This window comes from Kryptolebias marmoratus, linkage group LG22 (genome assembly GCF_001649575.2).
Source record: "Kryptolebias marmoratus isolate JLee-2015 linkage group LG22, ASM164957v2, whole genome shotgun sequence".
Taxonomy (NCBI): Eukaryota; Metazoa; Chordata; class Actinopteri; order Cyprinodontiformes; family Rivulidae; genus Kryptolebias; species Kryptolebias marmoratus.
In genome coordinates, this window is record NC_051451.1 from 13,663,557 (window position 1) to 13,690,385 (window position 26,829).

The 26,829-nt window shown below is 38.3% G+C and overlaps 2 protein-coding genes and 1 long non-coding RNA gene across 7 annotated transcripts in view; 2 read left to right on the forward strand and 1 right to left on the reverse strand.

The window, feature by feature from the left end:
- kcnq5a (potassium voltage-gated channel, KQT-like subfamily, member 5a) overlaps nt 1–15,088 on the forward strand; it is a 94,606-nt gene extending 79,518 nt beyond the window's left edge. For 2 of the 4 annotated variants that reach the window (XM_025008780.2, XM_025008782.2), the window contains 6 exons: nt 3,455–3,696; nt 5,398–5,506; nt 8,189–8,320; nt 8,663–8,779; nt 10,310–10,436; nt 11,292–15,088. In XM_025008780.2, coding sequence (XP_024864548.1) covers nt 3,455–3,696; nt 5,398–5,506; nt 8,189–8,320; nt 8,663–8,779; nt 10,310–10,436; nt 11,292–12,347 — 1,783 coding nt within the window. In that variant the 3' untranslated portion in view covers nt 12,348–15,088. The remainder of the gene's footprint in view (nt 1–3,454; nt 3,697–5,397; nt 5,507–8,188; nt 8,321–8,662; nt 8,780–10,309; nt 10,437–11,291) is intronic. The other 2 variants (XM_017430871.3, XM_025008788.2) reach the window with 1 other exon arrangement.
- LOC112450986 lies at nt 7,220–8,309 on the reverse strand. The gene is made up of 2 exons (XR_003039715.2): nt 8,171–8,309; nt 7,220–7,789 (listed from the first exon to the last, which is right to left on the reverse strand). It is a non-coding gene; the product is annotated as an uncharacterized LOC112450986 (long non-coding RNA).
- Nucleotides 15,089–15,525: 437 nt separating the features above from the next.
- Nucleotides 15,526–26,607, forward strand: ddx43 (DEAD (Asp-Glu-Ala-Asp) box polypeptide 43). Of its 2 annotated transcripts, none has more exons than XM_017429509.3 (17): nt 15,526–15,879; nt 16,129–16,184; nt 16,295–16,412; nt 18,383–18,562; nt 18,800–18,881; nt 19,673–19,832; nt 22,097–22,215; nt 22,370–22,480; nt 22,580–22,721; nt 22,999–23,099; nt 23,830–23,917; nt 24,070–24,197; nt 24,324–24,433; nt 24,603–24,741; nt 24,825–24,912; nt 25,139–25,327; nt 26,029–26,607. In XM_017429509.3, exons 1-16 carry the CDS (start codon nt 15,576–15,578, stop codon nt 25,310–25,312), a joined length of 2,100 nt encoding a protein of 699 aa, XP_017284998.1. In that variant the 5' UTR covers nt 15,526–15,575; the 3' UTR covers nt 25,313–25,327; nt 26,029–26,607. The 2 variants fall into 2 exon arrangements, with proteins under 2 accessions (XP_017284998.1, XP_024865201.1); XM_025009433.2 differs by having other exon boundaries at nt 15,527–15,879; nt 18,389–18,562.
- Nucleotides 26,608–26,829: the final 222 nt, after the last annotated feature.

The window sequence follows — 26,829 nt, forward strand, 5'->3', positions numbered from 1 at the left end:
ATGTCATGTTCGGCGTTAACCTTCTGACCCACATGCAAAATCAACAAGACTGAGTGAGGTAAGGGTTTAATTTTATTTCTTTAAAGGCCGTGACAATTCTGCTTTTCCCTCTGGTAGCTTCGTTCAATCAGAAGTTCCTGGAATGAGAGTGGGGTTACTGGTGTCCTAGAATGAGGTTGTCAGTGAAGCAGAATGAAGTAGCTTACTTAGAATGGTTCTGGTAGAAGCATGGGGTAGTGTGTCCAGGGTCCTGTGTGGAGGATGGGTCGCGGAGATTCCTGAGACTGGGTGCCAGAGAATTGATGAAGCGGTGTGGGGGGAAGCAGCGGGCAGGCAGGCTTGCAGGTTCATCCACCGGAGGAAAAAACAATGGAACTTGATCCAGCTAGACAATCCAGAAGCGAACCTAAAGGCTGGCAAAGCACAGAGCTATGAGATCACTGGAAAATAACCGAAGAAACAAATCCAAAATCTCTAGTACAGTAAACTGCGAGAGACGGCTAGAGAGACTACCGGTGCACGTTAATCATCCAGCACTGAGTGGAGATTCTGCTGCTCCTTTATCCCCCAACACTGATGAGGCTGATGAGATCCACCTGTGTAGGCTGCCCAGGTTCCTCACCAAGATCCTTGCTGGAACAGATGCATCACTCATACTCACACTCACACACAGGAACCCTGACAGTTTTTTCATTTCATTCAAATTTGTCCTGTAGTTTATGAACAGACAGACACATAAACAAGGACACAGACTAAGCCTTAAAAACGTTATAACTTGTTCATCATGTGAAATTTATTTTTACAACTTTCATACCAAACTAAACTGACGAACACGTCACATTCAATCTGAAACCAATATGAGCGTAAATACAACCCATTTCCCAGCTTTTTCTTTGGCAGACACACGTAGACGTAGTCTGGAAATTTATTCAAGAAATGACAGAAGCCTGAGCTCAGGTGGGTTTGTCTTCAACCCTGTTTACCTGTTCCGTTTTTGAAATGTGTCCCCTGCCCTTCTGAGAGTGTTGACAGTCTATCAGTGTTGACAGCAAAGATTTTATCCATCCTCTGCTCCGCTCCTTTTCACCTCTTTTAATCTACTTCCTCCTTTACTCCTTTCTTCCCTGTTCCCCTTTCTATCCCCCACCCCCTTTTTCTTTAGTAAGGGTCTAACTAATGGGAGTCTCTTCAGAAAGTATTCTCGGAAATATAGGAGGTACCTGCAGTAGCATCCTCTCTGCCCCAGCCTCAACCCAGTAACATGTGGGAATGACTCCCTAATAGCATGGAGAAAAACAAAAATGGAATCTACTTTCTTCTTACCACCCCCACCCCTTCAGTTATCCCCATCCTGTCAAGGATTTCATCTCAGACTGCTCCTGCTGCCTGCTGCCTGTTGAATGCAAACAAGACCCCGTTTCTTTGTTACAAGTTAAAGGGGAATTCAATCAAAACCTGAGCGTCAAACAGTTTTGAAATGCAACAATAAAAAGGAAGCCTTTTAGATCAGCCTGTTTTCCAAGAATATCCTGGATAAAAGGCTAATATGTCATATTTTTTTCATATATTCAAACAAAAGAAGCTTGTTTTCTTTGGGAAACATTCAGAATAAAACTTTATCATATGAAATTTTAATTCCCCTTTATTGTATATGCATATATTATTTGTCTGTGCCTTGTTTCTCATGTAACTTTATTTTATATGGAAAGCACAGTCTAGAATCCAGCCACGTGGGTTTTTGTGAGCTTCTCCACCCTGTGCATCTGCAGCAGCTTTTACTCGTCGAGCGCTGGGACCTGTTGGCATTTCAGTCAAAAACTATCACAACTATTCAAACAATAGGCAAGCTTTTAATGGGCTTGGCCTGAAAAAAATTTAAATGATTCATGTTGCTGGACTCTACCTGACCTGATTGTCCACAGTGGTTCCCAAATTTGAGGTCAGGACCCCAATTTGGGTCATGAAACATCAAGTGGGGGTCCTTAGATGATATCCAGATATGAACTTACATTTAAAAATGATTGCTTATGACATATTCATCTCATATTTGTGACAAATAATAAAAACAGAAGTCACTACTGATAAAAATTGGTGTTGTGGATGTCAAGATTGTCTTTCTTCCCTTGTTTAATAAGGTTATTAGTGATATTTGCATATTTAAAATGGTAATATGGGGTCACAAGTCGTTTCGTGGGTTGGTAGCAAAAGTTTGAGAACCACTGCAACAACATGCAATATTCGTGCCAATTCGTACATAGATGTGATTATCTTTGACTTTACCCCATGCTTCCTGCATTGCTGCTGCCCTGCTCTTTTTGTTTTAGGCCATCAGGGGAGGGAAAGACCTCATCCATCTCTGTTGAAGAAAAAGTATTAGTTTTGATTTAGTTTTAAAACAGCTGCTATAACTATGAGAACTCTGACTTGAACATTGGTGGACGCTGGTTGTGAAGATGGTTTAGAGGCCATACGTTTTTGGAGACGATGCTACAACCGTTCTTCACAATCGGAGATGTTGCTGTTTCTGTACCCAAAGAACTGAAACAGTGGAAATCCTTTAATTAATTTAGGGCAATAAAATGTGCTTGAATCCTGCATCAATTTATCCGTACGGGTCTGCTGCATTGCATGCTGGTCTTTTGTGCCGGTTTCTAGTCATCTACTGCAGTTAAAATGTTTTATAGTTTTGTTTCTTTTCCCATTTGCACAGTCATCTGACCGCACTGTGGGAAAAACTTATCTTTCTTTTTTTTTTTTTTAAAGTTGCTGATGTTACTATTTGTTTACCGTTAAAAAAGTCATAATGATAATAACTGAGTGAGAGAGACCAAGACTGAAATTCAAGATTGAAGATTAATAGCGTGGCTGTAAGAATAACGTAAGGAGTTATAAACAGAAACAGCAGCGCAAAAATACTCCAAGATTTAACGGGGAGGGAAGGAAAAGTTATAAAAACACATAGTTCCATGGAAAACATCATGGTTGGTTTAACAAGCATCCTTTTAATAATGGGATCATTTGTTAATGTTCCCATGCTTCACATATCGCCTTAAAAAATCACATTAAGTCTGGTCTGAAAGATGAGTACATTATCAGCTGATCAGGTGGGGTTTGCTTTCTGGGGGTTTGTTTTGGTGGCTTGGCAGGCGGTCCGGCTTAGTGTCCTGGGCATGTCAGTTAGATGGATGTGGTTGGGTCTAAAGGAAAAGACAAGAACACTGGCCTTTGTCTGCACTCTGAACTCTTTGCTATCTGTGAGGAAATGGTTGTTGACAGCATCCCTTTTAGTTTCCTTATTTCTTGTGTCCCTCTGAACCCCACCCTGTGGAAAACACACTCTTTCTCTGTCACCTTTCTCTTTAACTCATTTTCTCCATCGCTCCCCTTCTCCTCTCCCCATCTATTCATCTTCCTCTTCCCCTCTTCTCTCGTCCTCTGTCCTCCGTCCCCTCAGTCAGAAGTTGAGCTTTAAGGAGCGGGTCCGGATGGCGAGTCCTCGAGGTCAGAGCATGAAGAGCCGGCAGACGTCCATCAATGACCGCCAGCGCTGTTCCCCTGGCAACGAGGTGGTGGGCAGCAGCGAGCTGATAAGCGGGAGCCCCGCCAAAGTGCAGAAGAGCTGGAGCTTCAACGACCGGACCCGGTTCAGGCCATCGCTGAGGCTGAAGAGCCAGACTCGCACAGCAGCTGCAGATGGTGAGCCTCAACTCTAACCATGACTAAGATTTCTTAGCTCCTGAACGTTCTATATGTCGGTATATAAAACCAAATTTATATTAGGTGAGTCAGATGTAAAAATAAACCAAAAAATAGTAAAGATGAATTTGTTTAAATCATAGACATTTTAGACTAATAGACAAAGTGCGCCCGCCTTCTCTTGTTGTTGGAAGTTGAAGCCAGCAGGACCTGGTTTATAGGAACTGCCATGTTGTACATTTTGGAACCAGAGTCTGCTCATTAGGGACTGTTCCCCCGCACACAATCATGGTGTCACATGAACTTTCCTTTGAGCATGAAATAACTAGTTGCAGCTAAACTTGTGCAAAACAAAACAATTATTTGAGCATACAGCAGCAAGATAAGAGCTATGTTAATCAACAAGAGCAAACACCTGACAAATATTACCTGGGGGTTACCTGAGGTGTGTTTTTATTTCGTAACAAGGGTGACGTCCTGTTTTTTTACACGTAGGGGGCGGGACTTTAAACATGTACTGGAAGAGCTGGTCCTGCTCTGGCTTCAACTTCCAGGTTCTGGTCCGAAATCTGTTTTTTTTTCTTCCAGTCTATGGTTTAATTATTTCACTAAGAATACCTTCATTTCATTTTAGCTTAGATTTTGGTAAATAATTTAGCTGTTATAGTGTAGTGTGTAGTGAGTTGTATTTCATATGGGGTTGTAGTTACCTAATAATAAGACCTAGAGAGGTCCTGATGATGAAGAATTGGCAGAAATTATCACATGATTTGCAATTTTGTGTAAATATTTCAGGGATATTACACTTCCTAAAATGTGAAACTTGTGAGAGTGAGCTGTTTTAATGTGTTGACTTTAGATTTTGTGGGGGAAACATAGTCTTATTTGTGATCTCTTTGGATCAGCCATCAGTTCTTTGTAACAAATTTCCCCTGAAGGACAATAACGTATATCAAATCATATTGTTTTGTATCTTGCCACATTTTTAAATAAGATTCTCCAAACTTTCCTAATATTAATTACGCCCTCTGTAATCTCAACACTGTTCTCAGCATAATAAATGTTACACAACTGTTTAATTTTTTTTTTAACCCAGTGAGATTTATTGAATGATGGAAAGTCTCTCTGCAGACCCAACTCATAAATTTTCATGAATTCTTCTTTTAAATCTCTGCTTCAACATTTTTTTTTCTTTTGGTCTTTGATAAAAAGCATGAATTTCTTATGAACCAAGAGATAATATATGAAGAAGTGCCCAAGTGTTTATTTCTCACAGCTTCCAGTAAATTCTACGAGAAAAAAAGATTTAATCATCGACTGCTGTTTTTCCTCATACCTTCTTGTTTTGGTAGTTTGAGCTAATTCCTATAACACTTTATATGCAATATATCCTTACTCGTGGTCATTCTGTCTTTTTTTTCCCCATATCTTCCAGTATTAAGATTATATGCACTACTTATATGCACTTCTAACATCTTATGTAGCTGAGTTGGCAACTAGAAGTCCCCCATTCCAAATGTTCTCATCCAAGCAGGACATAAATTTTCACATCCCAAAAGCCAAAACTGTATCAGCCTAAAACATTCTTGAAATCTCCTGTAAAGATTCAGGCGGAAGAAAGAGTTTTATGAGCTTTAAGAACTGGAAAGGATTTTCCACGGCCCCGCGCTGATTGATGCAACCCCGTTCTGTCTCGTGCAGTGGACACAGGCATGACCACGGACGATTCCTTCGATGAGAAAGGCTGCCACTGTGACGTGACTGTGGAGGATCTTTCAGCTCCACTAAAGGCTGTCATCAGAGCCGTCAGGTAGGCTGCTAATACACCATGGTATCACAAAAAATAAATAAATAAAACACTTCCAGATCAGCTAAAATCTTCAAGGATGTTTAGTTTTTTGTTAAGGGTGAATTATCATTTTGAAAAGCTGCAAAAATAAGACAAAAGAATGGTTTTGACGGCCATTTTGACTGTTTTCCTATTTTAACAGAGAAACTAAATGTTAATGTTTTCTGCAGGTTTTGCATTTGCAATTCTTAGCCTATTAAAATTGTCCTGAAATCATGACAAAATATGAGGAATAAAGATTCCTGCCAGTAAATCCATTAAACCCCCCTCTGTTTCCTGAGTGTTTCAGTATGTGGCCTTTTAGAACAGAGAAAAGGGCAGCTTATTGATTCCTTAATTGAGTTTTTTAATTATTATCTTTCACCTGAGTCCATTGATTTTTAGCAGTGATATTGACAGCTTCCTTTAGTTTATCACTGATCTGACCGAACTGCGTCTTTATTTATGAACTGATCACTTATTGGTTGCATCAAGTCTTTAGGGTTTGGACATTCTGTTTGTTGGTAAAATAGATTAGCTCAATATTTCAGTGTTTTTATGATATGTATTTATTGGTCATTACATTGCATAACACAAACTCATCAAATATTTCATTTACGTTTATCACTAGATGGGAAAACATAATTATTCATGAGATTTCATATAATATTTGTATTCCTCAAGTCATGCTTCTTAAATTCATTTCATAAAGCTTTCTTCTTTTATCTAAATAATTAGCTGTAGGATTCCAGGTTTGCCTGAAGCAGGTTGGTTAAGGTGTCCTGCGAACACTTTGTGTGTGTGTGTGTGTGTGTGTGCAGAGGGGGGGCAGGGGGGATCACTGTATAAATGTGTATATTTTATCAGATCCTCCTCTCTTGCCCTGATCAAGTGTTTATCCTACTGGCGCCAAATGATTCTCTCACTTCACTGCTTCTTTGCTTCTTCAAAGTTTTAAAGGAGAAATTGTGTTTGAACTCCTCATTAGAGAAGAGTATTTCTATTTCAAAGGTTAAAGCTTTACAGGAGGACTGACTTTTGGTTAGGTACACTGTAGTTGTTTTTAATGTCAATGACAATATAGATATAGAGAGCTGTGCAAAGGTTTTACTTTACTTTATCTTAGTGTTGCTTCCAAGAAACCAGTCTTTTTTGTATTCCTTTAAAGTGGTATTGATCAATAGTTCTGCAGACTTTCTGAAAGTATTTAAAGGTTTTTGAAAGACTATGGCTTTTTTGTTCACCTGATATTGACAGTACAGGGCATGTTAAGAGCACAACATTCAGGGCAGAGAAGAAGTGTTGGGCCTAAACAATTCTATGCAAAGCAAAATGAACAATGGAAATCAAATTCATGTTTTTAAGAAAAAGGAAAAAAATCCAGCAAAGACCTTTCGCATGACCTGAGAGATGCATCATCATGACTGCATGCCTTGTTTTCTGACAATATAATCTCTTTGTTGATGCTGAAATACTAATATATGTCCATCAAAAACACTTCATTCATTCATTGAAATCAATGCTGTCCATACAGCAGCATCAAAAGCACACCCAGTTTGGAAAGTGTTTTTAAAATGTGCATTTTTCTCACCAAAAGCTCAGTTTGTGGACTGGCGGTGCAAACGCTGCAGAAAGATTTCAGTTTTCAAAAATACCCAAAGAGATGTGAAGAAGGCATAAAAAATTACAATAAAATCTTGTTTGATTGTTTATTTTTTGGAATCACCATATAAAGAAATAAGACATGACTCAAACTTTTCTGATCATTGCTACAGCAAAGAGATCTCAGAATGGACAACCAGTGGCCAGCAGTCACTGCTTACTTTGATAGAAGGGTGTCAACACATCTTTCTTTGCTCCTGAAAAGAGGTTGCAATTCTTATCCTACCATGTACCCACACAAAGAGCGCCAGTACTGAAACAAATCAAAAAAACAAAATGTAGAATAGTATGTTAAATCTTTACTTACGATGGCTGTGAATCTGGCAGATAAAGCTAATTAAAACTAAAAAAAAAAACCAAGTTACTCATTTGACACCTAAAGGCTTGATTTTAATTTAAGCAGCATTTACTGAAACCTCTCAGTCTCCTTCTCTTTAAGAAGTAGATACACTCTGTACCATCTACCCCGACTCAGCAGGCCTGCTCCATGGGCAACCAGAACTCGGCGCTTTCTCAGGGTTTCAGGTTGAGGACTGGACACCCCCCTCATCTGTCAGGACTATTGTTATAAAGAGTCATCTGTCAAGATGGTTTCCATTTACGCTGTGAACAAAACAGACGAGTAGAAACCATCAGAAGCCATCAGGGAAGAACATAGATGTCCTTACTTGTATCAATATTATTCACCAGCAGTGTCTTGACTTTAACAAATAAAAGGAGGTAGAAAATTACACTTGAGTCATTCATTTTGAAATTTATAAAAGAACAAGACGTCATTGGTTGTATTAGATACGTCTGAAAGTATGTGAGATTTTACATTTTCTGTATTAAACCCTAAAAAGTGAGTTGTAACAAAGAATCTCTTTGGTATGATTTTAAGGTTTCTACTGCCATCTGCTGGTAGATTTAAGCAGTTGCACCCTTATCTCCAGTTACCTGAATCTCAGCCTTCATGACCTCTTTTCTTTTGTATTTTTCACTTACATTTATATGTTTGTGCAGGATCATGAAATTCCATGTGGCTAAGAAGAAGTTTAAGGAGACATTGCGCCCGTATGATGTGAAGGACGTCATCGAGCAGTACTCAGCAGGACACCTGGACATGCTCTGTCGCATCAAAAGCCTTCAAACCAGGTCAGAAAACTGCGGACATGGGGCAAAAACACACATAATGACCACACTTTATAATGTTATTGACAAAATATTAGCATTCCTGCTTTACAAGTTCTTAATATTTACATAATTAAGAATATTTGGTGGCAAATTTTGAATCTTTCCTTGCCCTCATAGGAAATTTTCTTTTCTTTCTAAAATGCTTTTAACCAAGAATTTCTGCAGGTGGGTTTTTTAGGTATTGTAAAACTCCTCAACTTTATCTATAAATTTTTGTTCTTTCTCCAGACTGTAATCCCGCCATTTATTTTTATTTATGCAGAGCATGTGTACGTGTACATGTGTGTTCCCTTTTCCTCCCAGACTGGACACTGTTGTGGGCCCCCCTCCGAGGCCATTAAGGGGCCGGGTCAAGAACTTTTCCTCTCCTTCTCTGCGTTCATATTGCAGCCAAGCTCGGAGGAAATCGTCACTGGCTGGGTTAGACCTGCCCTGCACTGATGGTTTTGTCAGCTGCTCCCCCATTAATGTCACCAAGCTTGCCAGGGTCAAACAGCATGCATTAACACTTTTATTCAAGTTAATACTATCTATTTTTGGAATTAACACCATACTATATTCATTTAATGCCAGTCAATTCCTTTAAAATTAAATCTCCCACGTAACTCTGCATTTTACATAAACAATAAAGCGCCACATTTTAATAAGTGCTTCATTAATGTGATGTTTTTCATCAAAACTTATTCAGTTTAGAGTTGTTTGTTCATTTAAAGCTTCGGTTTCTAACTTAAAAGATTGTATTCTTTTAAATTATAAGCAAATTGTAAATTCACCAGGGGGCGATACAGTGCAGTCATGAATCAGATCTTTTATGTTTATGGTACATTTTTTGTGTTTCTCTTGATGTGGAAGCCGGGAACCGTGCACTACTTGTTATTTGTGGTGAAATGTGTTCATTGTTAACATTGTAGATACACACAGAGTAACTGTTTACTGCAATAAATAAATAGGGGCACATTAATGAATAACAGGACGTTTGTTTCCTTACAGTTTGGGAATCTGGTGGCTCTGTTATGAGCGTGAGTGTTCACTGAGTAATCTATTTTGTCTTTATGGCATTCCAGGGTTTGGTTTAACAAGAAAAACAACTCACGTGAAGATGACTAGTTTTCTTTATTGCACAGTAACTGAGACACTGGGGGTCTGCAGGCCTCTTTATTTTAATTGTTTATTTGTGTTTCTGCCCAGCACCTATGTGAGTGGAAACATGAGAATCATAAAAACATGTCTACGCCTATTTCAACGGGGATTTGTCTTGTTTTGGTTTCTTTTAAAGTTCTTGTAAAGGCGTTGGAATAGTGGCATCCTAAGTCATCCCAGAGATGTTGCCACATATAAAGTTTTGTTAAATCCATGGTGCGAATCAAGATCATGCGTGTAAGAAGTGTAAAATGAAACCTCAGCATATACTTGTTTACAATATTTTACCTCCAACTTTATCATTTTAGGAAAGTCTAACACACACATGCAGACATTTAATCCCATGCACTCAAACCCAAATGTTCAGTAGCCTTCCCTCCCAGTTATTTTGTTTTTCTTTCACAAGAAGTTGGTAAATATTGTGATTGAATGTAACTAACTTGTGTGATCCATATGTCGTAATATGTATTTTTTCAAATGTTTTGGTGTGGTGTGAACCTGCTCTGCCAGCTAGAGTGCACATTACCTTCACTAATTCTGCATTAGTTGGAACTTGTTTGATTAAAGCCTTGACATTAAAGGGACAGGAATTTTTCTTTGGTTCTCTGAAAATTACACAATGCAGAAGTTGCTCTGTATTGGTCAGAAAAATGAAGAGATTTAGTGCAATGCTGTAGTCAAATGTGATGTGTGTTTTACTTAACATCCTCATGTTGCTTTAGGTTTGTTTTCTGACTTTGGATCATTCTTTAATTAAATAACCTCTTAATAACCTCTTAATATTAATACGTGTGTACGTGTGTATACCAGGGTAGATCAGATTCTGGGCAAAGGACAGATTCCTGTGGATAAGAAGCCAAGAGACAAACTGCACCCAGACGGCGACTCGCTGGAGGGCATGAGCATGCTGGGACGAGTGTGTAAAGTAGAAAGACAGGTGTGTTGAGGGTGGTGGGGGGAGATCAAAGCAGTGAAAAGTTTCCAAGCAGAATTATTTGGGAAATGTACACAAAAATGTATTTGGTAATAGATCTGTGTTGTAACTTGAACTAACTTGGGATATTGCATTTTCTACAAAAGTGCTGTGTGAATGTTTAGTGAATGATTTGCTGATAAAGCTGCAACTGAGTTGTTAAAATTTAAACAAGAAAAACAGCAGTGAAAAGAAGCAGAACAGCAGCTAATTGCAAATGCAAAGAAAGCTGCAATGGGCTAGCTAAAAATTAGTTAAATGCTAGCTAAAAGTAGCAAAAGGCTAGTTAAAAGCTGAAAGTAATATAGCAGCTAAAAGCTAAAAGAAGTACAGGAAGATAAAAATAGAGCCAGTCTGCTGTAGCAGATTTTTACAGAGGATGATGTTTTAAGGGAACTAAAAAGGTCTCAGCATATTTCTATGAGGAATTTTATTTTACATAATGTGAAATATTTTGAAAAGTATAAAAATGAGAAAAAACAAAAGTCACAGCGTACCATTTCTGATCAAACTGAACGTTTTCATATATCAATGGTTAAAAGCTATTAATGGTTAAAATAACAAAAAGTATGTGGAAGTAGTTTGATTACAAAATACAGGCCGAAGAAATGATTGGTAAAATTTGGACAGAAGAAGTTAAACTAACAGGAAAACCACAATGTGAATGGTGACTCAGCTTTCACGCAATAAAGGTCATACTTGTGAATTATTAATTACTTGGTCAAGTACTGAGATTATTTTGACATGATGCGCAATAAATGTCATTAGCAGCCCTTTATATTTCTTTTTTACTCGCCTAACTTTTTCTCCTGTGCTCAGGTGACCTCCATTGAGTCAAAGTTGGACTCTTTGCTAGATGTTTACCGTCATGTCCTACAGAAAGGTCCGTCAGCGCTCACCCTCTCCTCCCTGCCCCTCTTTGAGCTGGACAACCACCAGCACCACAACTTGGACTACCCCAACTCTCCCCAGGGAAGCGATACTATCAGAAGCCGTGGAGACAACGGTAGCGGGCTACACCATTCCCACTGCGCCAACCCGAGAGGCTTGCGGCTCATTCTGGCACCGGCTGATGACGACATTCCTCCAGACTCAGCACCTCCCTCCTACCCGCCGTCTACAGCATCTCTCTCCCCTTCTCCCCTGCTGCCCCCAGATAGCCCCTACCCAACCTTAGTCACTCCTTCCAAAAAGGCTCATTTCCCCGATCTGCCACCTCCACCCCCCTCCTCAGGGAGCTTCACTCTCCAGCTTCCTCCCATCATGCACCCCTCTCACCTCCAATGCCCAGCGGACCCTGTCTCAGATGAGATGACAGACGAAGTAGGAGGGGACGAGCGGAGTCTGGGCCCGTCTGTCGTTGTGGGATGCGGTGTTGATGATGATGATCAAGAAGGGGACAGTGAGGCGGGTTCTGTGCAGGGAAGGGTGCAACTGCGGAAGAAGCCTGGCCTGAAATCCGAGGGAGTCTGGAGAAGGCATTTGAGCCTCGAAGTTAACCCCTTGCTGCTTCTCTCATCTAGCCCGGAGAGGACGCCTTCAGACTGGGAAGGCAATCTTGGGAAATCCCTCTCTGTGCATAACCTCAACCAGCCTTTAACCAATCGCGCTTCTGCTCTTTCCTCTGCACTCAACAACAGCAGCAGCAGCAACGAGAGCGAGCGGGGCAACGGCCACAGTGACCTCAGCAACTGGGATGGAACAGACCTCTTCATTAGTGAGTGCAAGCTGAAGCCAGCAGCAGAACACTACAACTTCCTGTCCCAGGAAGACAGCAGCCAATCCGACATTTTACAGACCGTGGAGGAGGCTGTACCTCACCCGAAGGGGAACTCAGAGTTCCTCAGTCAGTCCTCACACTTACAGCTGGTGTAAGCAAACTCACTGACAAACACACACAACCTGCAAACTGTATGGACACACTACTGCGACTGACGCTGCTTTTTAAGAGATCGTGCTACCAGTTTTACTCTTTATACAAACAGTGTGTACAAACAGTGTTTTCTATTTTGTCTTACACGACAAGGTCCAGTTGCAAACAGATCTTTTATGGGACACTTAAATTTCTACACCTTGTAGAATAAAAGAATGTACAATTTTAAATTTGTGTTCATGTTGTACAAAATAGGAAAACGGAGAACAATGAGAAAAGGAAGCTTTGCAGAAAAATAAAACTAAACTGCCAAAAAGGATGATGATTTTCAAAATATACTTTAACGATAAAAAAAATACTTTTTTTTCTAGCATTTTCACCACGAGAACTACTTTAAATTATCTTTCTTTAAAGAAATCTCACACTTTATATATTTCCATCTTGAATTGTACTCCAACCAAAGAACCTAATCTTGACTCATCTACAGAAGAAGCAGAAATCCAAACGCTTCATTACAGAACAATAGAAAAGCAGATTAAGATACTTTAAATTGTTGTGAAAAGTTGACAGTTACAGGTGTGTAAAGTGTATCTGAATTACAAAAACATATCACACATTTCCTTTGACCAAAATGTGTTTTGAAACTATAGTAAACACTCACATACATTTAAACTAATTCTTCTAGTTTTCACAACCACAAAGTACTTGAAAAGCCAACTAAACAAAAAGTTGAGACTGACAAATTACTTGTTTTTAGTACAAATACTTGGGTTCAGTCTTCTTGGATGATGAGGGGAACAAATATCAGTGCTTAGTCAGTGTACGCCTTTGGTAATGTAAATTCAAGTTGTTTTTTTATTGCATTTTCATACATATCACTGCATGGGACATTTCCAAAACTAAATGAATGAAAAAAATACTAAATGTGCAGAGCGGAGATGGGAAAAGTTGAAACCAAAAGCGTGTTATTACATCACAGACCTGTCATTCATGTCATTTTCCACCTCTGCAGAAGAATTAACATTTACGTGATTTCTTGGTTTAATGGCTCAGCAAATTATTTGCTAAAACGAACACAGAAATCCACTTATAACCTTTGCCTGTCAGTATTCACTTCAATGTTAGACCACTTCCTGCTGGGTTTGCACAGTAGCCTGATGAAATAATTGCAGACGGTCTGAATGAAAGAAAATTATTCAAGTGGGCCTTCTCAGCTAAGCATGAGATGCTGCATGTTTAAGCTGCTGCAACCTTTGAAATTAAAAGTAGAGCCTCGGTTGCTGGGAGCCTGGACGTCTTTCTGCACAGTGAAACGTTTTCTATAAGCCATGAGCAAAAAGGTGCAAACAAAATCTGCCATTATAAACAAAAACAGCCTTCTGATTTGATAATGAAAACTTATATTGCCTGTTACATAAATAAGAAACATACTACTCCGACGCCAAATGTTCAACATTTAAAATACATTTGATGTTTAATTTTTCTGGGTGCTTACTGCACCTTGTGCACCAAGTATAACAAGTCTGCTGGACCAGCTTAAGAACCAGTTTTAACAATAACAAGTAAAATGTGTTATTGGGGAGAATATGTTGCTCTAGATTCATCATGCATGGTTTACCTTATTTAGATGTGCTGGTCAAAAATTAATATATTCACATACTAAAATATGAGAGTGTAATTGTAAGATCTGCAATGTTATTTTCAGTACCTTGTGCACTTTCAGGATTTAGCAGCCGCCCTCTCATCTTAATCACGGATACATGTTTTATCTTGAATTAGTGCATAAAACTTTTATGCATTTAATTCATATTCCAGTTTCAGAGAGTATGTTTTAATTGGCTTTTAAAAAGTTTAGTTTGTCTTAAATAACATGGTTTTCATTTCTAGACAATTTGATAAAACTTAATCATGCACAATCCTGTTTTGTGATATCTTTAAGTGCCATTTACATTCATTTTTACAAAGTCACAGCAGTCTTAAAACTATTTTACTGTGTCATTGGTGGCTTTATTTATTTCAAAGTTATAGCCCCTGACGAGAAAGTGCATTGGTTAGCAAATTAACACTCTATAGTAGAACAAGTATTAATTTCTAAATATTGTAACATTTAACTTAGAGTTTTGAAGTGTTCTAAAGCCCATGCATGGAGGATTTGTTTTGGTACAATGAAATGTCTTTTCATCACAAAAGCACAGTTGTTTCTGGTGAGTGGAGCCTGAACATATAATAGGATCATGTTTGTGTAATATTGGAATAGATTGTTGTAGGTATTGACTGAGTTTTAATGCATATGAATAACTTTAAAATGGCCACTGATTTCCAGCTATCTGGGGTATTAAATGAGTTTTTCTCCCCATTAAACTAATATATTAGATCTGTATATCGCTTAAAGGTGCCTTTTGCATTTGAAAATCTTTTTATGTTTGTCCTCACATTGCTATAAAGGCCTAGTTTGCCTACAGCCTATAACATACTGAATTGAAGTCAAACTCATTTAGGACGGGGCAACCAGTTCCATTAAGTCACGTAGCTTTAGCCACAGGCTTTACGACTGCAATAGCCAGTAATGCCATTTCTCTACACGCTTGAACGGTAATTTATTACACAGATGGCCTTAAAGCTTGATAATGTTAACATTTTTATTTCCTTGAAATTAATTTATTGAAGTGCACATTATCTTCTCTGAATGAGAAATGCAAAAATGATTTTAATTCTCATTAATAAAGTATGGATTAACAAAACAGTTTGGTTTCTGTGTTTTGTTTGGTTTGGTTCGAAGGGGGAAATCAGTCATTTGTGGAACTGAAAATGTATTTAAGTGTATTTTAGAATGGTTGCTGTTGAATGTCATAGTTAGTGCACCAAACATTTGTTTATTTTTAACTACATCTGTGTACAAAATGTAATTTATTGTGTTACTGTGCAAAAAAAAAAAAAAAAAAAAAAAACTTTGGAAGACCTTCAAAACCCATTATGATCACTTCAATGATTACCAGGAAGTCTGGCTCATTAAAGGCAAAATATACAGAAAATAGATGTAGTTTAAAAAGTACTATAAATGATTCTATACATGTACATACAAAAAATTTAAATAAATAATCTAAACAAATAAAAAAACACATCTAGTTTAAATTGATTTCTAACCGGAAGTTCGACCCTTCAGACAGGAAGTGAAGCCAACATTAAGGTCTCGAGGTAATTGTGGGTCAGGTGAGGTCCCGAAATTTAAAATGTCCGACTGGGAGGATGAGTACGACAAGGACGGCGTCGCCCTCGAGAAACAGCCTGCTCCCAAACCAGCCGCAGCTCTCTATAAATTCCCCGGCAGTGTTGGGCGTCAAAAAGACGAAAATGTGTGTTTTGGTGGGAGAAGATTCGCTGCGTTCGGAGAGTCGAGGGAGAGCAGAGGCGGCGAGAAGTTCGAGTTCAGGAGTCGGAGAGATCCCAGAGATCAACGGAGTGATCATGAAAACTCAGACTCTTCTCCGCCTCTAACTATCACAGTGGAAAACGCGTCAGTTGGAAGGGTTATAGGTATGTTTTTTAATGTTTAAACCCCCGAGTTAAATTCGCAAAGAGACGTTTACCTCTCACCTGTGCTGTTAGCAGGCTAATGTGTTAGCAGGCTAATGCTAAAGTAGCTTAAGCTTAGATTGTCACGAGCTCTGCAGAGCTTCATAAGCTGTTCGGTCTCAGAGGACACTGTTTTAGGTGTTTGTTCCGTGTCTAATAGTTAGGCATTTATCGTAAAATTAGGCGTTTATAATTTTTCTTTAAATAAAGGTCGCGGCGGAGCCAAAATTCGCGAACTTGAGGAGAGCAGCGGCGCCAGAATCAAGGCAAGTTCCTGCGTGGCAGGATGTGTCACAAAGTCACACAAGCTGTCCAGTGTACAGGATGTCTTTGTTTGTCCTCTCTGAGCTTCATGCTGGTCATTTTGTTTTTGAAGATAAACAAGGGGGATTATGAAGGGGAGGTGGCCATCTTTGGATCCTCTTCTGCTCAGCAAAAAGCCAAAGAGATGATTGAAGATCTGGTGGCCGGTGGCAGCTCTCGATTTAGCAATGGTATGACTACTAAGGACTTGAAAACACATCTGAATTGTTTCAAACCTCTTAATGTTTATGACACATTTAACCACGGGGCCCAGCCTTTCTTTACGTGTGCCAGATGTCCTGTAAAATGGACGCAGGGCAATTATATAGTTATGATATTGTTAAACTTCTACCAGGCCAGCAATGCATATATTTATTTAGTGCCACATGACGTTACCTTTGGATTAAGCTTTCAGTAAGACGGCAAAAAATAAAGTTTATACATAACCAAGGAGCAAAAACAAGTTCCTAAAAACCTGTTGCCATAATTGTCTCATATGTGTCTTGTTTTAAGAGGTCCCAATAACAAAATCTGGTTTTTATGTATGTTTAGGAACACGAACTGAACTAAACTAAACACACGTAGCTGTCAGTAAAAAGATTAATCAGTATCCTACAGCTGCCTGTAATAGAAAGTAAACACGGATGCGGGTTGCCTCACCTTTAACCAGAAACGGAGACAGTTTCTGCAGAACTACCAATTACATCTTCTCATTTGTCTTAACACCGAACGCAGTCACTCAGACCTAACAAGACATTACAGAGTTCAAACCTAACCAAACTGAATAACAACCTCTTCAATGTTTGGCCTCATTTTCACTATAAGTTTTCAGCTGAGTTGCACAGGAAGTTCACATTGCCTCAAGGTATCATGTATCAGAGGAAACACTGGAGTGTAATAACTCACATAGTTTCACATGATAGTGTTTCTTTATAAAGCAGAACGACTTCTAGTTATTCAGTGACAAGTCTTAAATAATTAAACGAGCATTTTGTTCAGGCACTAAGCATATATCTACAAAAAAGGTCAGTATCCTTTTGACTCTTGACATATAAAGGCTGAAATAAAAATGTAAAATAATAAAAGCTTAACAAAGCAAGAGTCCAGAGTAGAAGGAAATATTTATTGATATATTGAGTATGGATAGACCTAATAGTTGCTGAAATGTAAGTTGCTTAATAAAGGTCACAAAATTACTTTGAAACCATGGAGTAATTACTGAACTTATCCAATATTTTGCTGAAAACTTGCTTCATTCTGTCTGTTTTTGAGCCTTGTTTTTTTTTTTTTTTTTTTGTCTGGTTTGACTTCCTTATTTCTTTTCTTTTTTCCTCCATCTTCGCTTGGAAGTCAGTCACTTTTCATTTGCTTTTTTTTTTGTTTCAGTCTCAACTCCTGATTTGTAACACTTACAATGAATTAAACCTTTTGCTTTTATAGTCCTTTCTTTTCTTTTTTTAAAATTAAGGCAAAGGAACTTTGATGTCAGTTTAAGTCTGAAAAGCAGATGCTCGCACATTTAGATCTGGTCTGATTTGGTAGATGTGTGTTTCAGAGGCATGTATGTGACACTTTGGATGTGACCTATTTACATGATTAAAAAGCTCCATCCTGAAACTAAGAGCAACGCCCACACACACAAACACTAAAAACCACAGATGAGTCTGTGTTTCAGTTTTTAGTCAGCTAATGATTGTTCGGTTGATGCACTAGATCTTTGTTATGTATTAATGTAGACTGTTCAAACTGTGAAGCTGCTTGTAAAATTACAATTTTCTTTTACTTTTGGCCTAAACGCATCTTTACGCTGAGTTGAAATTGCCGAACCTGAACACTTATGCTAGATATTTTCTCTGTAATTAGCTCAACTGAAAAAATATTTAAAGAAAAAAAAATTACAAATGAGCAAATACTTCACTTGAATACTTCACTTCACACTCAGTTTTGTTTATCCACCCATTCATTTTCTGATACTTATTCGTAGTTGAGCCGAGGAGGTAGCAGGTCCAGGAGGGAAGCTCAGACATCCCTCTCCCCCAAATTCTTATTCTAAACATATTAGCATCAGTCAACGTTGTTGAATATTCTTGGGTATACCATCTGCACTTTTGCTTGTCGTAGAAACAGACTGTTGTTTGAAGTGTACCGATGTGTTTCTGAGGTCCAGGTCGAGGACAGTACAGTGATGGGTTCAGAAGCAGAGCAGACCAAGGTGCGGGCGACAACTCTGTTTGGTCTAACGCAGAGCTAGAGGCTTCAAAAGTTAGTCCAGCCCGTCCGTCCATAGACTGGAATGCCATCCGGGAAAACAGAAAAATGTACGAGGAGCTCAAATGGAAAGGTGAAAGTGCTGATTCTGACGTTTAAACAGTGATTTGGCTTGCTTTTGAATTAATGAAATATTTAGCTGATAGTAATTGAACAAATTCTAGTTAATAAATCTGATTAATTTTATCTTTAATTTTATAAAGGGGTGCCTCACCCTAGGCTCTTTGTAATGCAATACCAGATTTTTATTGTGTGGTCTCATCCTTTTTTTTGAACCCAGGTCTTATACTATTTTTGCAACTTTTCTCAGACCTCCCACCAATAAAGAAGAGCTTTTACACCGAGGCAGTGAGCGTGTCTATGCTCACACTTGAGGAAGTCAGAGAATGGAGGTAATTTTATCACTCTTTTAAGGTAGACATGTTTTTTTTTTTTCTTTGTTAATTGCAAACTAAGAAAAAATAAAATGTCCTAACAGCAAACACATACAACTTCCATAACTTAAGGGGCTTACTTTTAATCCAGTTAAGCATTATTTCTCACGTGTCAACCCTGGCACTCGCCCAAAGAGAAATATTGCTGGGTGTCATCAGACACTGCTCTCCAGTCGTTGTAAAGTAACTACTTTATTTGATAAGTTATCTGCTTTAAATATTTACTTAATGCATTACAGTGTTTGCTTTTCTTTTAGACTGTAAAGAGATAAGTGTTAGTTTTTGTCACGTGAATCCCAAGGCAAAGTTAAAAGTTTGAGATAAAATGTGATAAGTTGCTTTTAAATGGTATCTCACCAACAAAGGGAGGCTGCATGAATTGGTAGAAGTATTGCTGTAATGGATGGTGTTTCTGTAACATAATCGGAGGAAAAACTTGAATAGTTGTTAACAAACCAGAACAACTATGCTGCAATTTTTTTTCTGCTTCAGATAAAGCCACTCAGAATAGCAGGCTGCTAAGTTTATGGACTGTTCATGTTCTGGCTGAAATCTCCACATGCTTCATGACTGAAACACAAATCCCTTCTAAAAAGCATAAACAATGAATGTCTCTGTTCAAAGCATAAAAAACAGCTACAATACTGTGTTTGTCCACTAGGGGGAGTAGTGATTATGGAAGCTTAAACTGACATCTGACCATGTTTTTTTGATTAAATTTATTTTGTTTATCTTGTTTTTTTCCACAGGAAGCAAAATAACAACATCTTTGTGGATGACTTGATGGAGGCAGAAAAGAAACGGCCCATTCCCAGTCCTTGCCTCACATTTCTTGACGCTTTTGAGAATTACCCAGAGATCATGGAAAATATTGAACGTGTTGGTTTTGTCAAGCCAACCCCCATTCAGGTTTGATGTTGTTCATCCATCTATTTTTTGTTTCTACCTCGGCAAGGATCTGGTGCCTTTTCCCAGCACTAATTAAATGAAGTGCAGGGCTCACTCTGTACAGGTTGTCAGCTCATCAGAGACGAACAAGACAGACGACCATTCATGCATAAATTTGAGCTGGTTAACCTAACATGTGTGTTTTTAGACTATGAGGAAGTCAAAGTCTCTGGAGAAAACCCATGCATGCACAGGGAGGACAGTGAAACTCCACAAAAAAAAAGCCCCAGCTGGGAGTTGAACCTGTGACCCTCTATCTGCGAGGCATCAGTGCGAACCAATAATAGATTCACAATATCATCATCCACAGCAGGTCATAAAAATTAGAGGATGGAAAGTACCTTTTATTTGCAATAATACATGCTGCCACCTGCAAGCTGCAGTCACAGATAAACTTAAGTCGCTTTTGTATAGAACTGGCAGAACTTGTCAGAATTAAGTTTGAAAATGTCCTATAAAAGTTACTGGTATGAGTTATTTAAATATCTTTCTATAAATCGAGCTCATCTATTCACCACAGGTAGATGAGTCTTTCAGTGTATGAGGGAACTTAAATTTGTGTAAAGATATTAAGATTTCTGATTGAACGTGTTTATTTTTAAGTATTTACTTTGGGATTCAGACCTCTGGTCATAGTTATTTATTTCATATTTTCAAGGCGTGCCCTAACAATTATGACTCTGGAATGAAGATTAACCGACTGGGTTTGATGGGGTGGTTGTGACTCCTGGCAGGTGCAGTAATTCCTGTGGAAGAACAGTTTCTTACCAAGGGTTTTTTTTGTGTTTTTTTTTTTTTAGCGCACAAGTCTTTCAGAACATCTAAGCCATTTATTCTCAATATTGCTGTCAGCAGGAGATTCTTCTGAGATTTACCAACACAAATATATTTTGTATATTGAAAGGTGTTATCTTTTGTAGGTCTTGGGTTAGATGTGATCAGTATAAATACTCGTGTTATGACCCGTCTTTACCACTTGTATGTTGACATGGGTATTCCCCATGAAATGCAAAAATCTGGAATTACCCACATTTCAGTAGCTTCCTTTACGCTAATTTTTACCTCCTTTTTTATTTTTCAAGATCTGTACTTATGGTCTCTCCAAAAAGAAAAAAAAGCAGAAATGAAAGTGTGAAATACATTGAGAGCTGAGTGAACAGGACATTGTAATTCTTATTTTTTTTAGACACATTGCAAGTTTTATTGAGAAGCACGTGAAGCCAGTTTTTGATAAATGATTTCCATTGAATGAGTAATCGTGAATCTCCATAAAAGCTGGAAATATTGCAGTTTTATTGATGTTGCTTAATTCGACTTCCCTTTTATTTTTTGCTGAAGTTGTTTTTACATGCTTTAATCCCTAAAAGCCTTTTAATGCCATCAATCATCAAAAATCATGTTTTCTGAGCCTATCGTGTAAATTATAAATTGATAAAAACAGGAACGCTTCTATATGTATCCAAAAATCACAGGTGTTGCTCTGTAGAGTCGTGTCGATTCAGAATTTCAAACACGTGTACTCTTACAGGAAATGAAACTGCACAATCACCCTCTCACACATTTTCATTTCACTAAAATAGGCTTGGTAAGATTTACTGGGATAGTAGCTGCACAACCCGTTCTAAATGATTCAACTTGATGGTATGAAGGTGTTTGTATCGACACACCTTCTTTTGTGGTTGACGCCGCTTGATTAGGTAACGCTGAGCCGTTAAATGAAACCATTCAGTCACTGGAAGGTTTTTTTTCTTTTTTGTTTACTTTGATGATGTTTCTTCCGCAGGAGAAACTGAAGTTATGGTTTCAGAATGACGCTGACTTTGAGATATTTTTTTCCCCGTTTAGTTTTTGAATGTGCTCAGCAAACAGAATGCGTTGTTCAAATACTAATGTCATAATTGATCTAAATGTGTTCCCAGTTTTGAGGTTTTGGTTTAACAAATAAAAGCAGAGCCCTAAATGCTTAAAGTGAAAAGAAAATGAACTTGTCTTGATTCATTTAAATGTAATACTTTTTGTATTCTTATGAACTTTGTTGTAAATTACTCAGCCATTAAACTTTGAATGTTTTAATCCATGGTCCATTTAGGAAAAATCCAATTACAGACATAGTTTTTTTAAGAAGTTTGTATTTAAATCAGACTTGTTATACACTTAAATGGTGTACAGTGAGGAAATCTTATGCAGTGTGTGTGATATTTGTTTTGTCACTGATCCTTCACCAGTCTCAAGCATGGCCAGTGTTACTCAGTGGAGAGGACCTGATAGCGATTGCTCAGACGGGAACAGGCAAAACTCTGGCCTACCTGCTACCGGGGTTCATCCACATGGATGGACAGCCTGTGTGAGTACAGGATTTATTTACTAATTTTCACACCTTCTTTTTTATCTCTTTCCAAACAGCCAATGTGTTGTTTCTAATTAATTTTAAAAGTGAGCATCTAAAGTGATTGTCTACAACACTGTTGTGTGTTTTCGGCCTTTTCTGGTAACAATAGCCCCAGATCTGAGCGGTGTGGTCCAGGCATGTTGGTGCTCACCCCCACCAGAGAACTTGCCCTGCAGGTTGAAAGTGAGTGCAGCAAGTACCGGTACAAGGGATACAAAAGGTAATAATGAGCACCTAAAGAGGATTTTATTTAAAAATCCTAAATAAGCTACCTGTGATCAAACTAGATCCTGATGTTTCCCTCTCCATCTTCTCTCAGCATCTGTATCTACGGCGGAGGTGACAGGAGAGGCCAGATTAATGTGGTGCAGAGCGGGGTGGACATTGTGATTGCTACACCGGGACGACTCAACGATTTACAGATGAACGAGCTCATCAATCTTCGCTCCATCACCTACGTGGTCAGATCTTTGTCTTTTTTTGTTTATTTGTTTGTTTATCTTGAAAGCTTGGATGGTCAATAGACAATGCAGAAGTTTCCATTTCAAGGTCTTTCATTTTTATTTATTTCAACCAACTTGTCTTCATCACATTGTCACACTCAGAAGAAAAGTTTTGTACCTAAACCTTAAATGTTTACAACTCTGCGTCGGCACTAATAAGCAGAAGGAAAGCTGTTCTTTTTAGTTGTGCTGAAAAAAAGATATTTGATTAAAATATTCTGATTGCTGGGGAAAGGTGTTGGACGAGGCCGACCGTATGCTTGATATGGGCTTCGAACCCCAGATTCTGAAGATTCTTTTGGACGTCCGTCCAGACCGCCAAACTGTCATGACGAGGTAAAATTTTTTATATAAACGTTTTATTCACATGACTGATGTGAAAGCCACAGGAACATTATTACACATCCAATCAGGAGCATGAAAACCATTATTGAACTGTTTGAGTCACAGGAAGAATGTTTTACCATGCTTGCAAAACAATCAACTAAACACCTTGGTGCTTTTCAGGAAATATTTGCCACAGCAGTCATTCAAGGTTGGACATAGACGTTTTTACACGTCAGTTACAGTAAAAGTCTCATCTGTATAGTAGGCAGTCATTAAAATGGGTCTAATTTATCAGTTGAGCTCTTTGTTCTTTTTCAGAGGAATTCAGTAATGATGTTAAATAATAGTAATGTTTGCTGCGTCCTTATTTTCTGCAGTTATTTTTCAAAACTGGCAATATAGAGGGGTAAAAGTTAATGTTTTAGATCAGGCTGAGGTCTTTCACACTATAGCTCACTTAATTTACTGTTCAAATGTGTTAGTGTTCACATATTTAACGTATCCCAAGCATACTGTGGTTGACACATTTTATTGAAACTTCTCTCAAAGAGTTGAAAAAAATATTTGTTACAAATTCTCTGTTGATCCACATGTAACAAAAGAATAGACCTATAAAAAGACCTATAAATTTAAAGCAGTTACGCTTCTGGGTATTTCACAGATTTTCTTCAAGGTGTTTAAATGTACCGTGTAGAAGTGAAACTAAATCTTGCATTTTTGTTGTTAACTCGTGTTTCAGTGCTACCTGGCCCACAGGTGTAAGACGACTGGCCAGATCCTACCTAAAGAATCCTATGATGGTTTACGTGGGCACCCTGGACTTAGCTGTAAGCAGACTCAAATGCTTTCATGCTTTCCATTTGGAGAGCACGTTTAATAGTGAAATGTGCTTAATTTCTGGAATAACGAGGCACAACATGATTAGACAAATGCTGTATGACTAATCAAGCAATGATTCCTGTGTTTCTTTGTGTGCCAGGCAGTTAACACGGTGCAGCAGACTCTGTTGATTGTTCAAGAAGAGGAGAAAAAGTTATATCTGTTCGACTTCATTAGAAACATGCTGCCCCAGGATAAAGTCCTTGTCTTTGTGGGCAAGAAGCTTATGTGAGTGGGAAGTAGACCTCCCACTCTGACTCATAGAGACCAGTAAATACCAAAAGCACCACATACTTTAACTGCTCGCTTTTTGTTGTTCATGTTGTTTGTTTCCATTTATAATCAAAAACTCAGTGCTGACGACCTGTCGAGTGACATGTGCCTGCAAGGTATTGCTGTGCAGTGTCTCCATGGTGACCGTGAGCAGTGTGTCCGTGAAGAAGCTCTCAGGGACTTTAAAGAAGGTATGTAACAATCAAGAAAAGTGTGCTTTAAATATGGTTTCCATGACTTTGAAATGAAATGGGAGCTTATGGTTTTGTATGGGTGGTACTTCACCACAATTAATGGTTGAAAGATCAAAGTGGGGATTGTTGGAGTGGTTTTGTTTTTTGTTTTGTTTTTTCTTTACAGGTCGAGTTCGCATCCTGGTTGCCACAGACTTGGCATCCCGGGGGCTGGATGTCCATGACATAACACACGTCTTCAACTATGACTTCCCACGAAACATCGAGGAGTACGTCCATCGAGTGGGCCGCACAGGCCGGGCAGGGTAAGGATCAAGTTATAGATACACACATGCTTGGGAGGTGATTGTTCTTGTTAGTTTGCGATGCTGATTTATATTTCTTTCAGCCGTTCAGGTGCTGCGATCACCTTGATAACAAGAGACAACTGGCGGATGGCCCCGGAGCTAATTCCCATCTTGGAGCGAGCTGAACAAGTTAGCAAGCACACATTACATTATTATCAAACAAAAGTTGATTATTCTTTTAACAAACAGCTGCTCACTTTTTCAAGACGTGAAACACATGATGGTTTTCTTTCTGATAATAGTAATAACTCATTAGCAACCACATCAAGGAAGCTATTTTTGCAGAAAGAAAGCTGAGGTCACAAGTAGCCTCATTAAAGCTTTTTATGTTTGAAACCTTTTTGACCCCTAACAGGATGTTCCTGAGGAGTTGGTGCTCATGGCAGAAAGATATGAGAAGCACAAGAGGGAGAGGGAGATGTACTTTCCAAGGGGAGGACAAGGAGGAAGAGGTGGAGGAGGAGGATGGGGAAGAAGAGAGGGTGGAGGAAGAGGTGGCAGAGACCGAAGCCAAAACTGGGGGTTCTAATGCGTGGTTCAGTATGTAAGTTTACACACAACGTGAGGTGACCTACACCCTACACAGAGTTATTAAAAGACACAGACTGTCCCTGAAATAAAGTCATAGTTGACCTGTGGGTGTCATTTAAAGCGTGCACACACACACACACACACACACACTTACATCTAACCTCCTCATAAATTCATTCACAACAAATCAGTTTATAATCATTCAGTAGAGGAATACTTTAATACTCGAGGAGTGGAGGAATACTCCTATAGTCGTCCGCTGGTTTAGTAACTTTTTATTTATTTTTTTTTTTTTTAATTTTAAAGAGCCTTTCAGCATCTTTGTTTTTGAATGCCTGATTAAATAATAAAACCAATTTCTGAACAAATCTTAATTTCTGTCTACTTCAGTCTCAGTCTTTCTCACAAAGAGAAACTTCATGTCAGTGAATTATAATGATCAGACTACAACACGCTAAAAAGGAGAAGTGTAACTGCTGACGTAAAAACGAAAGGGTGGAGTTAAAGCATCCTCTCATTTAGAATGTATTAATAGTAGATGCATAAGAAATTATTATTCCAGTAAATGAAAATTTAGCTAAGACCATTTTTGATTTTATTAGAAGCAAACCCGGAGTAGATGGAGGTTAGTTAGACAATCATAGTGTGAATAGAAAATAATAAAATGCAGTTTGTTTGATAATTCCACTAATGTTGTTCTTTTTCTTCCAACAGGCTGGAGTAACGTCTGAAACTACCTCTCTTTACTTCAAATTACTAGTTTTTTATTTTTTTTGGACTTCTTTTTTTTACTTGTTTCTCTTTTTAATTTTTTTTTTTTTTTTTGCCACATAGACGTAATCATCTAGATTTTAAAAAGGTTAAATGTTTAACACATTGTTCTAAATCAGTTGGTTTTTTTTTTCTCCTGTGTATTCATTCAACCTACTTTTCGTTGGACTGAATAGTTTGTGGTAATTGTTTGATTTAGGCAAAAATGTGTAAATAAATTCTCATTGTAAAGAGACACGAATGAAGCCTGCTTTCCACCCCATCCTTAGTTCACGATTTATTTATTTATTTAAACTTTATTTAACCAGGTGAGGCCCGTTGAGATCACAAGATCTGTTTTATAAGGGACAATACAGGTCAAATACAGAAAAATGTTCAAGATAAAAAAAAGACATAATTAAAAAAAAAAACACACTGTAAAATAATACAATAGCTGTTCAATAACTGTTCAAGTTTTAACAGACAGTAGGAGGCAAGTTAGGGTAGAATATAATTTATGTTTTGTCACTATACACTTGTACGATGTGTATAGTGCAAACGCCCCCAACTGAGATCAGTTCTCAAAGCTGTAGATCCAGGTGGTTCCAGGCAGCAGAGGCAGAGAACATAAAAGCCTGTTTGCCGAGTTCAGTGCAGACTTTAAGGACAGTCAGTAAGAGGAAATCACATCAGTAGCTCGTTTTACATAATTTGCATGATTTTAAATAAAAACATAGTGGCCAGGGAGGGCCACTGAGCTCTGGC